The 19381-nt window shown below is 41.9% G+C and overlaps 1 protein-coding gene across 1 annotated transcript in view; it reads right to left on the bottom strand.

Annotated features, from left to right (window-relative positions):
• PHF12 (PHD finger protein 12) overlaps positions 1-19381 on the bottom strand; it is a gene marked incomplete in the record, with an annotated part of 410674 nt that overhangs the window by 193035 nt on the left and 198258 nt on the right. Inside the window, 2 exon segments of the mRNA XM_053706179.1 lie at positions 3159-3323; positions 3625-3757. Coding sequence (XP_053562154.1) covers positions 3159-3323; positions 3625-3757 — 298 coding nt within the window.

The following is a 19381-nucleotide window of genomic DNA, read 5'->3' as shown; positions in this document are numbered from 1 at the left end:
AGGACGATGCACCGCTGGTCTCGTAACCTAAGCAGATGACACTCCTTAACCAAAAAGATAGGGAAGTTGAAGTAGCCTTCTGCCCCTTACGCTTCCCCGAATAGACAAAGAAAGAGGAAGATTGTCTAAACTACTTAATAACCTGAAGATAGAACTTCAATGCGTGAACCACATCCAAATTGTGAAGTGTTCCTTCGATGGAGGATTAGGACACAAGGAAGGAACCACAATCTCCTGATTGATGTTGCAATCTGACACAACCTTAGGAAGAAAACTTAAATTTAGTACGTAAAACTGCCTTAATCTGCATAAAAAAATAAAATCAGATAAAGGGGCTTACATTGTAAAGCAGAGATCTCAGAAACTCTGAGCGCAGAGGCAATAGCCATTAAAAAGAGAACCTTCCAAGATAACAATTTAATGTCAACGGAATGCAGAGGGTTCAAGCGGAACCTGTTGCAAAACCCGGACAACAAGATTTAGGCTCCAAGGAGGAGCCCCAGATCTAAACACAGGTCTGATCCTAATCAGAGCCTTAACAAAGGACTGCACGTCTGGAAGCTCAGCCAGTCTCTTGTGCAATAAAACCGACAGGGCTAAAATCTGTCCCCTCAGGGAACTAGCAGAAAGGCCTGGAGAAAAGATAAGATCCTGGCAAGCTTAACTCTTCACACCAGAATAAGTAGGTCCTCCACACCTTGTGGTAGATACGCTGAGTAACTGGTTTACGAGCTTGAATAAGAGTATATATATGACACTCAGAGAAAACTCTCTTGGCTAAAACTAAGCGTTCAATCTCCACGCAGTCAGCCTCAGAGAATCTAGATTTTGATGAACAAATGGACCTTGTATCAGCAGGTCTCTGCAACAAGGTAACTTCCACGGAGGAGATGAGGATATCCTCACTAGATCTGTGAACCATGTCCTTCACAAGCCAAGATGGAACAATCAGGATTACCGATACCCGCTCCTGCTTGCTGCGACCCTCCACTCGAGGAAAAAGCGGTAATGGAGGAAAAAAATATGAGTTTGAACCTCCAGGGCACTGCTAGTGCATCTATTAGATCTGTTTGGGGATCTCTCAACCCATTCCTGGATAGCTTGGTATTGAGATGGGACGCCATGAGATCTATCTCCAGCATCCCCCACTTGCTGCTTATCTCTGCAAACACCTCAGGATGGAAGAATTGCCTACTGAGAAAATCCGCCTCCCAGTTGTCCACACCCGGAATGTGGATCGCTAATCGCGAACAGCTGTGGGCCTCTGCCCATTTCAGAATCTGAGATACTTCCTTCATCGCCACAGAACTTCTCATTCTCCCCTGATGGTTGATGTAAGCCTCCGTAGAAATAATGGAGTCCAGGCCTGGACCAAATAAAATCTTTTCCTTGAAGGGAAGAAAAAGGAGTCTGGACTTAGAAGTCATATCCGCAGACCAAGACTTCAACCAGAGCGCCCGGTGGGCTAGGACCGCAAAGCCAGATGCCTTTGCATTTAGGCGAATCATTTGCATGTTCGCATCACAGATAAAAGAATTAGCAATTCTCAGAGCTTTAATTCTCTCTTGAATATCCTCGAGGGGAGACTCCACCTCAATGGAGTTCCAACAAAGTCGCATCAGTAAATAGCCGCTCCGGAAACCGCGGCAACTGCAGCCGCCGGTTGAAACAAAAATCCTGTATGTTGAAACATCTTTTTTAGAAAAGTTTCCAAATTCTTATCCATCGGCTCTCTGAATGAAGAACTATCCTCAAGAGGTATAGTAGTACGTTTAGCAAGCACCATTTGTAACCATGTGGCAAAGTCTGCAGGAAGAAGGCCCCCTCCGGATGGAGGATTAGATGTGCTACGGGTAACTGCATGTGGAGTGGATAATGTAGCAAGGGTAGTAATCTCACAGGACGCCGAGTCCTGAGAGGTAGATGGCTCAGAGGGACTAAGAGCCTTAGCAGGCATGTCTCCCTTCTTGGACTTTATAACGATGTTAAGGCATGTGGAACATAATTGAGTGGGCAGGAAAACCACGGCCTCCTCACAATATAAACAGGTAGGATTTAGAACAGAAGGAGTAACATGTCAGAGTCCTCCATAGCTCAGGTTATACCCACAGGAGGACACAAAAACGTTTTTTTATTATAGAAAACTGCACCTTTATACTCCCAATGGCTGAGGCACACACCACCTCCTAGAGCCATAGACCCAGACAGTTAACAGAGGAAACACTCTCCTCAGGTTCAAGTCTCAGCCGGAATGGAGGAAATGAACATAGACCACACCCAGTCACATGGAGTGCAAGACAGTACTTTCCCTATTATTACAAGTACAGCAAGTAATAGGAGCTGTGCAACACTTTCAAAAACAAAAGTGAAACTTAAAAGTGAAACCTGTTTGTTTCAGCCAAATACACACAGTCTATCAGCCCCAGAGAAAATCACACAACGCTGCATGTAAATAATTAATACACTGATTAACCCCAACTGTTCAATAAACCCCCTTCAGAGGATATTAACCCTGGATCCTATCAAGGTATAAAGGAGCCACACTGTGACCCTGTTATAGCGTTTTATGTGTAAAAATTGAAATGATCTTACCTTCAGGATCCATGCTGTGAAACAAAACACAGCCTCTCAAGTGTGACAGTCTCATAGCAGTGCTCCTGACATGGACTTGAGTGAGAGAAAGCAGGCAGTAAACAGTAAAACCCGTCAACACTGTTTGCTTAGGAGCGGTTAGCAGCAGTCTGGATAGTTTCGTAGACAAACTTTCCCTGCATCTCCAGACTTTAACTGTCATCAATACTCTCACCGAGAGGTTGACATGACTACCTAAAACTCCAGTCCTATCTCGAAGGGCAGATACCCTTTTTCAGGACTCTCTGAATCTTCAGACACTTCTCAGCCACCTCCTAACGTAACGAAAGGCAAAGAATGACTGGGGTAATGAGGAAGTGGGAGGGATATTTAAGCCTTTGGCTGGGGTGTCTTTGCCTTCTCCTTGTGGCCAGGTGTTGTATTTCCCAACAGTAAGGAATGAAGCCGTGGACTCTCCCTATCTTAGGAAGGAAACATCTTTTTCAGCACACAAGGAAAGTATTTTTAACAGCTATAATGTTTCAATGTTTGATCAGTCATTCCTAGGTAGTCATACAACCACCTACCTTGACAGTTTGTTTCTTGACTGATGGCAGTATCCTGCGGTTTGGGGGATGTATTTTGTGAATACGTCTGAGGAAGTCCAGCTTCACTGCATGTTGAGAAATGTTGTCTTGAAATCGATCGAATACCTGGCATCGATTACTCAGCGTCATACTCTTCTGGTTCAGCTAAAGTAGTAAGGTTTATTAGCAAAAGATCAAATACAAAAAGTTTAAAAAAACAAAGACACAAAAACAAATAAATAAACCTTATTTAATATGATGTGGGGAAAGTGCAGATGAATTACTTCTGGAGCGGGGAATACTGTGGTTTTTCCAGGTCCGAAAAGTGTACACGGCAGACTACACAAGCCTAGTCCTGCCACATATATGTCCTTAACTGACATCAGCTGATATCATCTAAAAAAAAACTATTGATATAGAATCCAGAAAAGGATAAACTTGATAAAGTAAAGTAACCATTTCTCACCACTATGTGCTCAATATGGTTGGGACACATCCAACGACCGGTTGGCATGGCAGTGAGTGGAGGATCCAAACAGTCCATATGAAACAAGAGTGGGCAATAATCACACTGAACAAGAGGTGCAACACGACAGCTCCTAGAAACAATATCAAACAAATTTTCAGACTACAGTAAATGATAGAGTCAGCCATACTTGCAATTGTTATTTTTAATAAAAATGTACATGTAGTTTGTGTTAAAGGACGTAAAACATTTTAATAAACTGAACCAAAATCTGACCATTTATATAATTGTAACCGTTTCACAAAAGCTGTTCTCTCTTATTGCTCCCCTGTTAAGATTTGGAGACTATACTGAAGTGTACAAGGATTTAAAAGCATGCTTACCGTATAAATTATTTTTTTCATTGTGGTGAGTCCAAAATCCATTACTACTGTAAATTATTCTTCCCTGCTACTAGGAGGAGGAGGATGATTCCCAAATCACAAGAGTTCTATAAAAACCCTATCACCTCATTGGTATAACTAGTCTGACAAAGCCAAGCAAGAAAGGTAGGGAAAAAGTAATAAGAGCAAAAAAATAAATAAATAAATAGGAACAGGGTAAAAAGATGTGCACAGAAACAAACCACTACCAGAAAATAAACAGGGTGGTGTCTCATGGACTCACCACCATGAAATAAATTAATTTTATCAGGTAAGCATATATTATGTTTGTTTTTTTATATACAGGTGGTGAGAGTCCATGATCCAACTCTCCTGGAAATACCCAAACTGTGGAGTCCACAAGTAATGAGACAAAGGGCAGGATAAAAATAACACTTCTTCATTGAGAAAGCTAAACCCACAACCTAAATATAATATATATATATATATATATATATATATATATATATATATATATATATATATATTTGTATTTATTTTTTAAAATATGCACTTAAAATGACCTACAGGCACAAAACAAAAAAATATTCAGAGACTACTGCCTGAAGGACTTTTCCAACAAAAGGCTGCTTCAGAAGAAGAAAAAAGAAAAAAAAAGGAAAAAAAGATACATAAAAATGGTAGAATTTATTAAAAGTATGCAAAGACGACCAAGTAGCTGCCTAGTAAATTTGGTCAACAAAAGTCTTTCCTGAAATCCCAAGAAGTGGCAACTGATCTGGTAGAATGAGCAGTAATCCATTTAGGTGGAAATTTTCCCACCTCCAAGTAAGCCTTATAGATCAAATGTTTCAACCAAGAAGCCAAACGGCCCTAATTGGAACCAGAATTCTTGGGATTAGGACACAAAGAAGAGACAATTTCCCGACTTGTATTGTCTGAAGATACAACCTTAGGCAAAAAGTCAAACTTGGTTACCAAAACTGCCTTATCCTGATGAAAAAATGAGATAGGGAGAATCACAAGAGAAAGCAGACAACTCTGAAACTCTTCTAACAGAAGAGATATCTAAAAGAAACAAAAAAAACTTTCCAAAAAAGAAGCTTAATATCCAACTTATGCAAAGGCTCAAATGGAAGAGCCTGCAAAACCAAATTAGGATTCCAAGGTGGAGAAATTGGCTTAATGCATGCCAAAGCCTATACATCAGGAGGGTGAGCAATCTTCCAATTAAACAAAACAGATCTGTCAGTTCAAAAATTTGGCAGATAGGCCCTTATACAGACCATCCTGTAAAAACTGCAGAATCCTAGGAATTCTGAAAGAATTCCAAGAAAAAACATGATCCAAAAACCAAGAAATAAAGGCCTTCCAGACCTTATGATATTTTTCCTAGTCACAGGATTAAGAGCCTGAATCAAAGAGTCAATCACAGAATTTGAAAACCTCACTCTAAGAGTTAACAAACTTAAAGAGACTTGAGCTCCGGATGAAAAAACAGACCTTGAGACAGAAGGACGGGCCGCAGAGGAAGAGGCCAAAGTGAGCAACTGGACATCTGAACCAAATCTGCATACCAAAGTCTGCAAGGCCAAGCTGTAGCAATCAGAATTACCAATGATTCCTCTTGCCTGATGTTAGAAATTACTCTGGGAAGAACCCCCAGAGGAGGAAACACAGACAAGCTGAAAGGACCAAAGAGCTACAAGAGCATCCACAAACTCCACCAGAGGATCTCTGGACCTTGCAAAGTTTGTTGTTTAACCAAGAAGCCTTCAGATTTATTTCTGGCAGAAAACATCCTGATGTAGAGCCCATTTCCCTGGATGCAGAGGCTGAAGACTGAAAATATCTGCTTCCCAGTTGTTCACTCCTGGAATATGAACAGCAGGAATTAGACAATTGGCTACTGCCCATGAGAGAATTCAAGACATTTCCCTTATGGCTAGAAAACAGAGTTTACCCTTGATTTATATAGGTCACTGCTATGACATTGTCTTATTGCTAACAGAAAAAAAAGACTGTTTCAAAAGAAGCCAACTCTAAAAAGTTCTGAGAATAGTATGTAGTTCTAAAATATTTATTGGAAACCTTGCCTCCAGAGGGGCCCAAACCCCCGTGCTCTCAGAGACCCCCAGACAGTTCCCCAACCTGAAAGACTTGCATATTGTAGGGATCGCAGTCCAAGTAGAATGGGCAAAAGAAGCACCCTACATAAAAAGTTGATTATTCAGTCACCAAGACCGTGACTAATCTGTTTTGAGATTCACAAAGATCTCCTCAGACAGCGGAGTATGATCCCTGCACCATTGTCGAAGCATGCAAAAGTGATGAGGCCTCACGTGAAAATTAGCAAATGGAATAGAATCCAATGCAGAAATAATGAAGAATGCAGAATAGTCCGAATAGTTTCCATTTTGAAAGTAGGAACTCTGACAAACCTGTTCAGGGCTTTAAGATCAAAAACTGGCCTAAAAGTTTTGTCCTTTGTGAAAATGAAGAGATTTGAATAAAATCCCCTCCCTTGTTCCAACAATGGAACAGGAACAATCACTCCCCTAGTTTGTATATATACGAAACTGACTGAAAAAAGGCATAGGCCTTCAACTGATTTTTTGGAACATTGGACAAAAAAAGGAAATTTATGCTTACCTGATAAATTTATTTCTTTTTACGATATGACGAGTCCACGGATCTCATCCTTACTTATGGTATATCGCCTCCTAATCAGCAGGAGGAGGCAAAGAGCCCCACAGCAGAGCTGCATAAATAGCTCTTCCCTTCCCTCCCACTCCAGTCATTCGACCGAAGTTAGGAAAGAAAGGAAAAGCCAAGGAGCAGAGGCGACTGAAGTTTAACAAAAATAAAAACCTGTCTCTAGAAAAATGACAAGGTGGGCCGTGGACTCGTCATATCGTAAAAGAAATAAATTTATCAGGTAAGCATAAATTTCCTTTTCCTTTACAAGATATGACGAGTCCACGGATTTCATCCTTACTTATGGGGTACAATACCAAAGCTATAGGAGACGGATGAAAGGGAGGGACAAGACAGGAACCTAAACGGAAGGCACCACTGCTTGAAGAACCTTTCTCCCAAAAATAGCCTCGGACGAGGCAAAAGTATCAAATTTGGAAAATTTGGAAAAAAAGTGTGAAGAGACCACCAAGTTGCAGCCTTGCAAATCTGTTTAACAGAAGCATCGTTTTTAAATGCCCATGAGGAAGCCACAGCCCTAGTAGAATGAGCCGTAATTCTTTCAGGAGGCTGCTGTCCAGCAGTCTCATATGCCAGACGGATGATACTTCTCAGCCAAAAAGAAAGAGAGGTAGCCATAGCTTACTGACCCCTACGCTTTCCAGAATAAACAATGAATAATGAAGATGATTGACGGAAATCCTTAGTTACCTGTAAGTAAAACTTTAAGGCACGGACCACGTCCAAATTATGCAACATACTCTCCTTCTTAGAAGATGAATTAGGACACAAGTAAGGAACAACAATTTCCTGATTAAAATTCTTATTCAAAACAACCTTAGGAAGGAACCCAGGTTTGGTACGTAAAACCACCTTATCAGTATGAAATATGAGATAAGGCGAATAACACTGTAATGCTGAAAGCTCAGAAACTCTTCGAGCAGAAGAAATAGCAACCAAAAACAGAACTTTCCAAGATAATAGTTTAATATCTATGGAATGCATAGGTTCACACCGAACTCCTTGCAGAACTCGAAGAACTAAATTCAAACTCCAGGGAGGAGTAATAGGTCTAAATACAGGCTTAATTCTAGATAGAGCCTGACAAAAAGACTGAACATCTGATACATTTGCCAAACGTTTGTGAAACAGAATTGACAAAGCTGAAATTTGTCCCTTTAAGGAACTTGCCAATAACCCTTTCTCCAATCCTTCTTGGAGAAAAGACAAAATCCTAGGAATCCTAACTTTACTCCATAAGTAACCCTTGGATTCACACCAATAAAGATATTTACGCCATATCTTATGATAGATCTTACTAGTGACAGGCTTTCTAGCCTGTATCACAGTATTGATAACTGAATCAGAGAATCCTCGCTTCGATAAAATAAAGCGTTCAATCTCCACGCAGTCAGTTGCAGAGAAATTAGATTTGGATGTTGGAAAGGACCTTGAATAAGAAGGTCCTGTCTCAATGGAAGTTTCCACTGTGGCAGAGAGGACATGTCCACTAGATCCGCATACCAAGTCCTGCGTGGCCACGCAGGCGCTATCAGGATCACTGAAGCACTCTCCTGTTTGATTCGAGCAATCACGCGTGGGAGGAGAGGAAACGGCGGAAACACATAAGCTAGACTGAACAACCAAGGTACTGCCAAGGCATCTATCAGTTCGGCCTGAGGATCCCTTGACCGGGATCCGTATCTTGGAAGCTTGGCATTCTGACGAGATGCCATCAAATCCAATTCCGGTCTGCCCCATCTGAGAATCAATGAGGCAAATACCTCCGGGTGAAGTTCCCACCCCCCTGGATGAAAAGTCTGTCAACTTAGAAAATCTGCTTCCCAGTTCTCTACCCCTGGGATGTAGATCGCTGACAGATGACAAGAGTGGGCCTCTGCCCAACTGATTATCTTGGATACTTCTTTTATCGCTAAGGAACTCCTTGTTCCCCCCGATGATTGACATATGCCACAGTCGTGATGTTGTCCGACTGGAATCTGATTAATTTGGCCGAAGCCAACTGAGGCCACGCCTGAAGCGCATTGAATATTGCTCTCAGTTCAAGAATATTGATTGGAAGTAGAGACTCCACCTGGGCTGGGGTGCAGTTTGAGCCTACAGTGAGTTCCAAACTGCACCCCAGCCCAGAAGGCTGGCATCTGTTGTCACTATCACCCACGAAGGTTTGCGGAAACCCGTCCCCTGGGACAGGTGATCTGGCAACAACCACCAAAGAAGAGAGTTTCTGGTCTCTTGATCCAGAATTATCTTTGGAGATAAATAAGCATAATCCCCATTCCACTGACCGAGCATGCACAATTGCAGTGGTCTGAGATGAAAGCGAGCAAACGGAACGATGTCCATTGCCGCTATCATTAATCCGATTACCTCCATATACTGAGCCACTGATGGCCGAGAAATTGACAGAAGTGCTCGGCAAGCATTCAAAATCTTTGATTTTCTGACCTCCGTCAGAAATACTTTCATGGCTACCGAGTCTATCAGAGTTCCCAAGAAAGGAACCCTTGTCTGTGGAACAAGTGAACTCTTCGCTATGTTCACCTTCCAGCCGTGAGTTCTCAGAAAAGACAACACTGTCCGTGTGAGATTTTGTCAAATGATATGTTGACGCCTGAATCAGAATATTGTCCAGATAAGGCACCACCGCTATCCCTTGCGGTCTGAGAACCGCCAAAAGAGACCCTAGAACCTTTGTGAAGATTCTGGGTGCTGTGGCCAATCTGAAAGGAAGAGCCACAAACAAATAATGTTTGTCCAAGAAGGCAAACCTTAGAAACCGATGATCTTTGTAGATAAGAATATTTAGGTAAGCATCCCTTCAAATCCACGGTAGTCATATATTGACCCTCCTGGATCATTGGCAAAATCATTCAAATTGTCTCCATCTTGAATGATGGAACTCTTAGAAATTTGTTTAGACACTTGAGGTCCAAAATGGGTCTGAACGTTCCCTCTTTTTTGGGGACCACAAATAGGTTTGAGTAAAACCCCTGTCCCAATTTTCGAAGAGGACAGATTACTCCCATAGTAAAAAGGTCTTTTACACAGCATAAGAACGGCTCTCTCTTTATTTGGTTTGCAGATAATTTTGAAAGATGAAATCTCCCTCTTGGGAGAAAATCCTTGAATTCCAATTGATAACGGTGGGTCACTATTTCTAGTGCCCAGGAATCCTGAACATCTCTTGCCCAAACCTGAGCAAAGAAAGAAAGTCTGCCCCCTACTAGATCCGGTCCCGGATCGGGGGCCACCCCTTCATGCTGCTTTGTGGAAGTAGAAGAAGCAGGGGGTCCTCCTTTAAATGTTCCTGAGGTAGGGCATGGGCCTTACCTCCTGTAATATCAGAAATTAACTCCTTCAATTCTGGCCCAAAAAGGGTCTTACCTTTAAAGAGAATAACTAAAAGCTTATGTTTTGATGACACATCAGCAGACCAAGATTTGAGCCACAATGCTCTACGTGCTAAAATAGCAAATCCTGCATTTTTTGCCGCTAATTTAGCAATTTGAAAAGCGGCATCAGTAATAAACGAACTAGCTAGCTTAAGAGCCTTAATTCTATCTAGAATGTCATCTAATGGAGTCTCAACCTTAAGAGACTCTTCTAGAGCCTCAAACCAAAAAGCTGCTGCAGTAGTTACTGGAACAAATGCAAGCCGTAGGTTGTAAAAGAAATCCCTGATTAACAAATAATTTCTGGGTCTGAGCCAATAATAGTTAAAATCACAATTAGCATAAAAAGTGCATTTATTCATACAGATTCACAAATAAAAACAAGTAGAAAACAGAATTTATGTTTACCTGATAAATTACTTTCTCCAACGGTGTGTCCGGTCCACGGCGTCATCCTTACTTGTGGGATATTCTCTTCCCCAACAGGAAATGGCAAAGAGCCCAGCAAAGCTGGTCACATGATCCCTCCTAGGCTCCGCCTACCCCAGTCATTCGACCGACGTTAAGGAGGAATATTTGCATAGGAGAAACCATATGGTACCGTGGTGACTGTAGTTAAAGAAAATAAATTATCAGACCTGATTAAAAAAACCAGGGCGGGCCGTGGACCGGACACACCGTTGGAGAAAGTAATTTATCAGGTAAACATAAATTCTGTTTTCTCCAACATAGGTGTGTCCGGTCCACGGCGTCATCCTTACTTGTGGGAACCAATACCAAAGCTTTAGGACACGGATGAAGGGAGGGAGCAAATCAGGTCACCTAAATGGAAGGCACCACGGCTTGCAAAACCTTTCTCCCAAAAATAGCCTCAGAAGAAGCAAAAGTATCAAACTTGTAAAATTTGGTAAAAGTGTGCAGTGAAGACCAAGTCGCTGCCCTACATATCTGATCAACAGAAGCCTCGTTCTTGAAGGCCCATGTGGAAGCCACAGCCCTAGTGGAATGAGCTGTGATTCTTTCGGGAGGCTGCCGTCCGGCAGTCTCGTAAGCCAATCTGATGATGCTTTTAATCCAAAAAGAGAGAGAGGTAGAAGTTGCTTTTTGACCTCTCCTTTTACCGGAATAAACAACAAACAAGGAAGATGTTTGTCTAAAATCCTTTGTAGCATCTAAATAGAATTTTAGAGCGCGAACAACATCCAAATTGTGCAACAAACGTTCCTTCTTTGAAACTGGTTTCGGACACAGAGAAGGTACGATAATCTCCTGGTTAATGTTTTTGTTAGAAACAACTTTTGGAAGAAAACCAGGTTTAGTACGTAAAACCACCTTATCTGCATGGAACACCAGATAAGGAGGAGAACACTGCAGAGCAGATAATTCTGAAACTCTTCTAGCAGAAGAAATTGCAACTTTCCAAGATAATAACTTAATATCAACGGAATGCAAGGGTTCAAACGGAACCCCCTGAAGAACTGAAAGAACTAAATTGAGACTCCAAGGAGGAGTCAAATGTTTGTAAACAGGCTTAATTCTAACCAGAGCCTGAACAAAGGCTTGAACATCTGGCACAGCGGCCAGCTTTTTGTGAAGTAACACAGACAAGGCAGAAATCTGTCCCTTCAGGGAACTTGCAGATAATCCTTTTTCCAATCCTTCTTGAAGGAAGGATAGAATCCTAGGAATCTTAACCTTGTCCCAAGGGAATCCTTTAGATTCACACCAACAGATATATTTTTTCCAAATTTTGTGGTAAATCTTTCTAGTTACAGGCTTTCTGGCCTGAACAAGAGTATCGATAACAGAATCTGAGAATCCTCGCTTCGATAAGATCAAGCGTTCAATCTCCAAGTAGTCAGCTGGAGTGAAACCAGATTCGGATGTTCGAACGGACCCTGAACAAGAAGGTCTCGTCTCAAAGGTAGCTTCCAAGGAGGAGCCGATGACATATTCACCAGATCTGCGTACCAAGTCCTGCGTGGCCACGCAGGAGCTATCAAGATCACCGACGCCCTCTCCTGATTGATCCTGGCTACCAGCCTGGGGATGAGAGGAAACGGCGGGAACACATAAGCTAGTTTGAAGGTCCAAGGTGCTACTAGTGCATCCACTAGAGCCGCCTTGGGATCCCTGGATCTGGACCCGTAGCAAGGAACTTTGAAGTTCTGACGAGAGGCCATCAGATCCATGTCTGGAATGCCCCACAGCTGAGTGACTTGGGCAAAGATTTCCGGATGGAGTTCCCACTCCCCCGGATGCAATGTCTGACGACTCAGAAAATCCGCTTCCCAATTTTCCACTCCTGGGATGTGGATAGCAGACAGGTGGCAGGAGTGAGACTCCGCCCATAGAATGATTTTGGTCACTTCTTCCATCGCCAGGGAACTCCTTGTTCCCCCCTGATGGTTGATGTACGCAACAGTTGTCATGTTGTCTGATTGAAACCGTATGAACTTGGCCCTCGCTAGCTGAGGCCAAGCCTTGAGAGCATTGAATATCGCTCTCAGTTCCAAAATATTTATCGGTAGAAGAGATTCTTCCCGAGACCAAAGACCCTGAGCTTTCAGGGATCCCCAGACCGCGCCCCAGCCCATCAGACTGGCGTCGGTCGTGACAATGACCCACTCTGGTCTGCGGAATGTCATCCCTCGTGACAGGTTGTCCAGGGACAGCCACCAACGGAGTGAGTCTCTGGTCCTCTGATTTACTTGTATCTTCGGAGACAAGTCTGTATAGTCCCCATTCCACTGACTGAGCATGCACAGTTGTAATGGTCTTAGATGAATGCGTGCAAAAGGAACTATGTCCATTGCCGCCACCATCAACCCGATCACTTCCATGCACTGAGCTATGGAAGGAAGAGGAACGGAATGGAGTATCCGACAAGAGTCTAGAAGTTTTGTTTTTCTGGCCTCTGTCAGAAAAATCCTCATTTCTAAGGAGTCTATTATTGTTCCCAAGAAGGGAACCCTTGTTGACGGAGATAGAGAACTCTTTTCCACGTTCACTTTCCATCCGTGAGATCTGAGAAAGGCCAGGACAATGTCCGTGTGAGCCTTTGCTTGAGGAAGGGACGACGCTTGAATCAGAATGTCGTCCAAGTAAGGTACTACAGCAATGCCCCTTGGTCTTAGCACAGCTAGAAGGGACCCTAGTACCTTTGTGAAAATCCTTGGAGCAGTGGCTAATCCGAAAGGAAGCGCCACGAACTGGTAATGTTTGTCCAGGAATGCGAACCTCAGGAACCGATGATGTTCCTTGTGGATAGGAATATGTAGATACGCATCCTTTAAATCCACCGTGGTCATGAATTGACCTTCCTGGATGGAAGGAAGAATAGTTCGAATGGTTTCCATCTTGAACGATGGAACCTTGAGAAACTTGTTTAAGATCTTGAGATCTAAGATTGGTCTGAACGTTCCCTCTTTTTTGGGAACTATAAACAGATTGGAGTAGAACCCCATCCCTTGTTCTCTTAATGGAACGGGATGAATCACTCCCATTTTTAACAGGTCTTCTACACAATGTAAGAATGCCTGTCTTTTTATGTGGTCTGAAGACAACTGAGACCTGTGGAACCTCCCCCTTGGGGGAAGTCCCTTGAATTCCAGAGGATAACCTTGGGAGACTATTTCTAGCGCCCAAGGATCCAGAACATCTCTTGCCCAAGCCTGAGCGGAGAGAGAGTCTGCCCCCCACCAGATCCGGTCCCGGATCGGGGGCCAACATTTCATGCTGTCTTGGTAGCAGTGGCAGGTTTCTTGGCCTGCTTTCCCTTGTTCCAGCCTTGCATTGGTCTCCAAGCTGGCTTGGCTTGAGAAGTATTACCCTCTTGCTTAGAGGACGTAGCACTTTGGGCTGGTCCGTTTCTACGAAAGGGACGAAAATTAGGTTTATTTTTTGCCTTGAAAGGCCGATCCTGAGGAAGGGCGTGGCCCTTACCCCCAGTGATATCCGAGATAATCTCTTTCAAGTCAGGGCCAAACAGCGTTTTCCCCTTGAAAGGAATGTTAAGTAGCTTGTTCTTGAAAGACGCATCAGCCGACCAAGATTTCAACCAAAGCGCTCTGCGCGCCACAATAGCAAACCCAGAATTCTTAGCCGCTAACCTAGCCAATTGCAAAGTGGCGTCTAGGGTGAAAGAATTAGCCAATTTGAGAGCATTGATTCTGTCCATAATCTCCTCATAAGGAGGAGAATCACTGTCGACCGCCTTTATCAGCTCATCGAACCAGAAACATGCGGCTGTAGCGACAGGGACAATGCATGAAATTGGTTGTATAAGGTAACCCTGCTGAACAAACATCTTTTTAAGCAAACCTTCTAATTTTTTATCCATAGGATCTTTGAAAGCACAACTATCCTCTATGGGTATAGTGGTGCGTTTGTTTAAAGTGGAAACCGCTCCCTCGACCTTGGGGACTGTCTGCCATAAGTCCTTTCTGGGGTCGACCATAGGAAACAATTTTTTAAATATGGGGGGAGGGACGAAAGGAATACCAGGCCTTTCCCATTCTTTATTAACAATGTCCGCCACCCGCTTGGGTATAGGAAAAGCTTCTGGGAGCCCCGGCACCTCTAGGAACTTGTCCATTTTACATAGTTTCTCTGGGATGACCAACTTGTCACAATCATCCAGAGTGGATAATACCTCCTTAAGCAGAATGCGGAGATGTTCCAACTTAAATTTAAATGCAATCACATCAGGTTCAGCTTGTTGAGAAATGTTCCCTGAATCAGTAATTTCTCCCTCAGACAAAACCTCCCTGGCCCCATCAGACTGAGTTAGGGGCCCTTCAGAAATATTAATATCAGCGTCGTCATGCTCTTCAGTATCTAAAACAGAGCAGTCGCGCTTACGCTGATAAGTGTTCATTTTGGCTAAAATGTTTTTGACAGAATTATCCATTACAGCCGTTAATTGTTGCATAGTAAGGAGTATTGGCGCGCTAGATGTACTAGGGGCCTCCTGAGTGGGCAAGACTCGTGTAGACGAAGGAGGGAATGATGCAGTACCATGCTTACTCCCCTCACTTGAGGAATCATCTTGGGCATCATTGTCATTGTCACATAAATCACATTTATTTAAATGAATAGGAATTCTGGCTTCCCCACATTCAGAACACAGTCTATCTGGTAGTTCAGACATGTTAAACAGGCATAAACTTGATAACAAGTACAAAAAACGTTTTAAAATAAAACCGTTACTGTCACTTTAAATTTTAAACTGAACACACTTTATTACTGCAAATGCGAAAAAACATGAAGGAATTGTTCAAAATTTACCAAATTTTCACCACAGTGTCTTAAAGCCTTAAAAGTATTGCACACCAAATTTGGAAGCTTTAACCCTTAAAATAACGGAACCGGAGCCGTTTTGAACTTTAACCCCTTTACAGTCCCTGGTATCTGCTTTGCTGAGACCCAACCAAGCCCCAAGGGGAATACGATACCAAATGACGCCTTCAGAAAGTCTTTTCTAAGTATCAGAGCTCCTCTCACATGCGACTGCATGCCATGCCTCTCAAAAACAAGTGCGCAACACCGGCGCGAAAATGAGGCTCTGCCTATGCTTTGGGAAAGCCCCTAAAGAATAAGGTGTCTAAAACAGTGCCTGCCGATATTATTATATCAAAATACCCAGATAAAATGATTCCTCAAGGCTAAATATGTGTTAATAATCCATCGATTTAGCCCAAAAAAAGTCTACAGTCTTAATAAGCCCTTTTTGAAGCCCTTATTTACAATCGTAATAAACATGGCTTACCGGATCCCAGAGGGAAAATGACAGCTTCCAGCATTACATCGTCTTGTTAGAATGTGTCATACCTCAAGCAGCAAGAGACTGCTCACTGTTCCCCCAACTGAAGTTAATTGCTCTCAACAGTCCTGTGTGGAACAGCCATGGATTTTAGTGACGGTTGCTAAAATCATTTTCCTCATACAAACAGAAATCTTCATCTCTTTTCTGTTTCTGAGTAAATAGTACATACCAGCACTATTTCAAAATAACAAACTCTTGATTGAATAATAAAAACTACAGTTAAACACTAAAAAACTAAGCCATCTCCGTGGAGATGTTGCCTGTACAACGGCAAAGAGAATGACTGGGGTAGGCGGAGCCTAGGAGGGATCATGTGACCAGCTTTGCTGGGCTCTTTGCCATTTCCTGTTGGGGAAGAGAATATCCCACAAGTAAGGATGACGCCGTGGACCGGACACACCTATGTTGGAGAAACAAGTAGCAAACAGTTAAAATTAAATACTATAAAATTGCGCAAAAAGACCGATTCGAAATGCTAGCCTTGATCAGTGGCTAGTAAAAACACTAGGAAAGCCTGGTTTCCCAATACACAATATTCCAAATAATGTCTGGATACCATATAACCACTTAGAGAGTGGACTAATAAAGGTGGGACATGTTAGTGTCCTAAGATACGTCTAAGGTGTGTAGCAGGATATTGCTTACAAAATGAAGTAGGTCAGAATTATCTTGCTGATTATCGTGGCGTGTGTGACATACAATAAATGTCGTTTAAGGTAGTAACCTGTGTGAGCAGAGCTTGAGGTTTGGACAATCTATCTATACAAATCCTAAAAAGGTAATCTAGGTTTATGTAGAGTGATTCTGCTAATTACGGCAGCGCATGAAATTGCAATGTGTATTGTGTGAGATCTATCCTCACAGTTAATCTGACTTGTTAAAATTCAGAATGTGGGTAAATTGTGTCTAAGAGAGTGATGATGAAAAGAGATTCGTAAGTGTTAAGCTTTGTGTGTGATGGATACAAGCTATAAATCCAAATAATAATAACACACTGAATTATTAAAAATATTAAAAATAGCGTGAAACATCAAAGCAAATTCAGCGTGAAACAACGAAACAAATTCACAATTTCCCAGTGATTAATGTGAGCAACGTAAACCTTTAACGAAATAGCGTGAAAAATCAACGTAGAACAACAGAAAACAAATGAGCAATGTGATCAAATTGAAAAAAAGCAATTCAAAAAAGTCATGGTCCCTAAAAATTTAGAGCAAACCAGATGATTGAAAAAACAGTGGCCACTGTGAAAAAAGAAACAATATAGTGAACAGTCAATCCAACAAACAGATAAGTGATTTTGAAACCCTCTGCTAGTATTAGTGTTCCTGTTATGATTCTGCAGCCGAAGCCGGATTGGGGTTAGAAACCGGAAGTCCTAGTCTTCTCTAGTTTCGGCGATACCTAAAAAATAAACATACAATAGTGCAGATAGTTTTCTTAATCCTGTAACAATTGAAATAGAACTCACCAGTCGACGCGTTTCGGTCTGTGCTAGACCTTTATCAAGACTCTTGATAGGATTTGTATAGATAGATTGTCCAAACCTCAAGCTCTGCTCACACAGGTTACTACCTTAAACGACATTTATTGTATGTCACACACGCCACGATAATCAGCAAGATAATTCTGACCTACTTCATTTTGTAAGCAATATCCTGCTACACACCTTAGACGTATCTTAGGACACTAACATGTCCCACCTTTATTAGTCCACTCTCTAAGTGGTTATATGGTATCCAGACATTATTTGGAATATTGTGTATTGGGAAACCAGGCTTTCCTAGTGTTTTTACTAGCCACTGATCAAGGCTAGCATTTCGAATCGGTCTTTTTACGCAATTTTATAGTATTTAATTTTAACTGTTTGCTACTTGTTTCTACTTGTTTTTATTTGTGAATCTGTATGAATAAATGCACTTTTTATGCTAATTGTGATTTTAACTATTATTGGCTCAGACCCAGCCTTTTATTTGGCGCTTTGGTAACCTCCACCTTTATCTAAACTGTATATTGACTACTAGGAGTCAAATTTCCAAAGCCAAGGTCTCATTTTAGGTAGGCGCTCAGTGTACCCCATTGCTCACTGTAACAAATAATTTCTTTAGTAGACCCTCTAATTTCTTATCCATAGGTTTCTTGAAAGCACAACTATCCTCAATGGATATAGTAGTACGCTTAGCTAGGGAAGATATAGCTCCCTCTACCTTAGGGACCGTTTGCCATGAGTCCCGAACGGTATCTGATATAGGAAACATTTTCTTAAAATTAGGACAGGGAGAAAACGGTATACCTGGTCTATCTCATCCCTTACTAATAATTTCCGAAATTCTCTTAGGAACCGGAAAAAAATCAGTGTAAGTAGGAACTTCCAAATATTTATCCATTTTACAAAATTTCTCTGGAGGAATCACAATAGGGTCACAATCATCCAGAGTCGCTAAAACCTCCCTAAGCAACAGGCAGAGGTGTTCAAGCTTAAATTTAAATGACATAGCATCCGAATCTGTCTGATGCAAAACATTCCCTGAATCAGAAATTTCACCCTCAGACAGTAATTCCCTGATCCCCAACTCAGAGCACTGTGAGGGAACATCAGAAATAGCTAATAAAGCATCAGAGGATTCAGTATTTACATTAATACCTGACCTACTGCGTTTACCCTGCAACACTGGTAATTTAGACAACACCTCTGTAAGGGTAGTTGACATAACTGCAGCCATCTCCTGCAGAGTAAAGGAATTAGACGCACTAGAAGTACTAGGCGTCGCTTGTGTGGGTATAAAAGGTTGTGACACTTGGGAAGAATTGGATGGCATATCCTGAATCTCTTCAGACTGAGAATCATCCCTAGGCACACTTACTTTATTTAAAATATACTTTTTACATTGTAAAGCCCTTTCAGTACAAAAGTTACACAATGTTAGAGGGGGTTGCACAATAGCTTCTAAACACATAGAACAATGAGAAACCTCAATGTCAGACATGTTGAACAGACTAGTAATGCCACAAAAGTCGTTTAAAAACTTATTTATAGCATAAAAATAAACATCAGAAAAAATGTGTACTGTGCCTTTAAGAGAAGAAAAAATGAACAATTTTTCCAAAATGCACAAAAAACATTAAATTATTCACAAATTTAACTTAATATCGTTGGTTAATCCAAAAATTACTGCACCCAGAAGCAAGGGCAGAAAAAAAGCTTTAGAAGTACTTATATCAACATGTAGTCAAAAGATATATAAAATACACTCTGCACCTCGCCACAGCTCTGCTGTGGCGCCTACCTGCCCCCAGGGTACTTCGAATCAAGTTTCCAACCCTTCAGACCAGCTACACAGTCCAGAAGCCACCAAGTTACTGTTTGCTGCTGCTAAGCCTGAAGAAATTGCGCCAAAATAGGCTCCGCCCCTTAAGGTCAAAAGTCAGAGTAG

The sequence above is a fragment of the Bombina bombina genome, chromosome 3, assembly GCF_027579735.1.
Source record: "Bombina bombina isolate aBomBom1 chromosome 3, aBomBom1.pri, whole genome shotgun sequence".
Lineage (NCBI taxonomy): Eukaryota > Metazoa > Chordata > Amphibia > Anura > Bombinatoridae > Bombina > Bombina bombina.
Note: the sequence above shows the minus strand (reverse complement) of the source record. Positions and strands in the feature narration are given on the sequence as shown.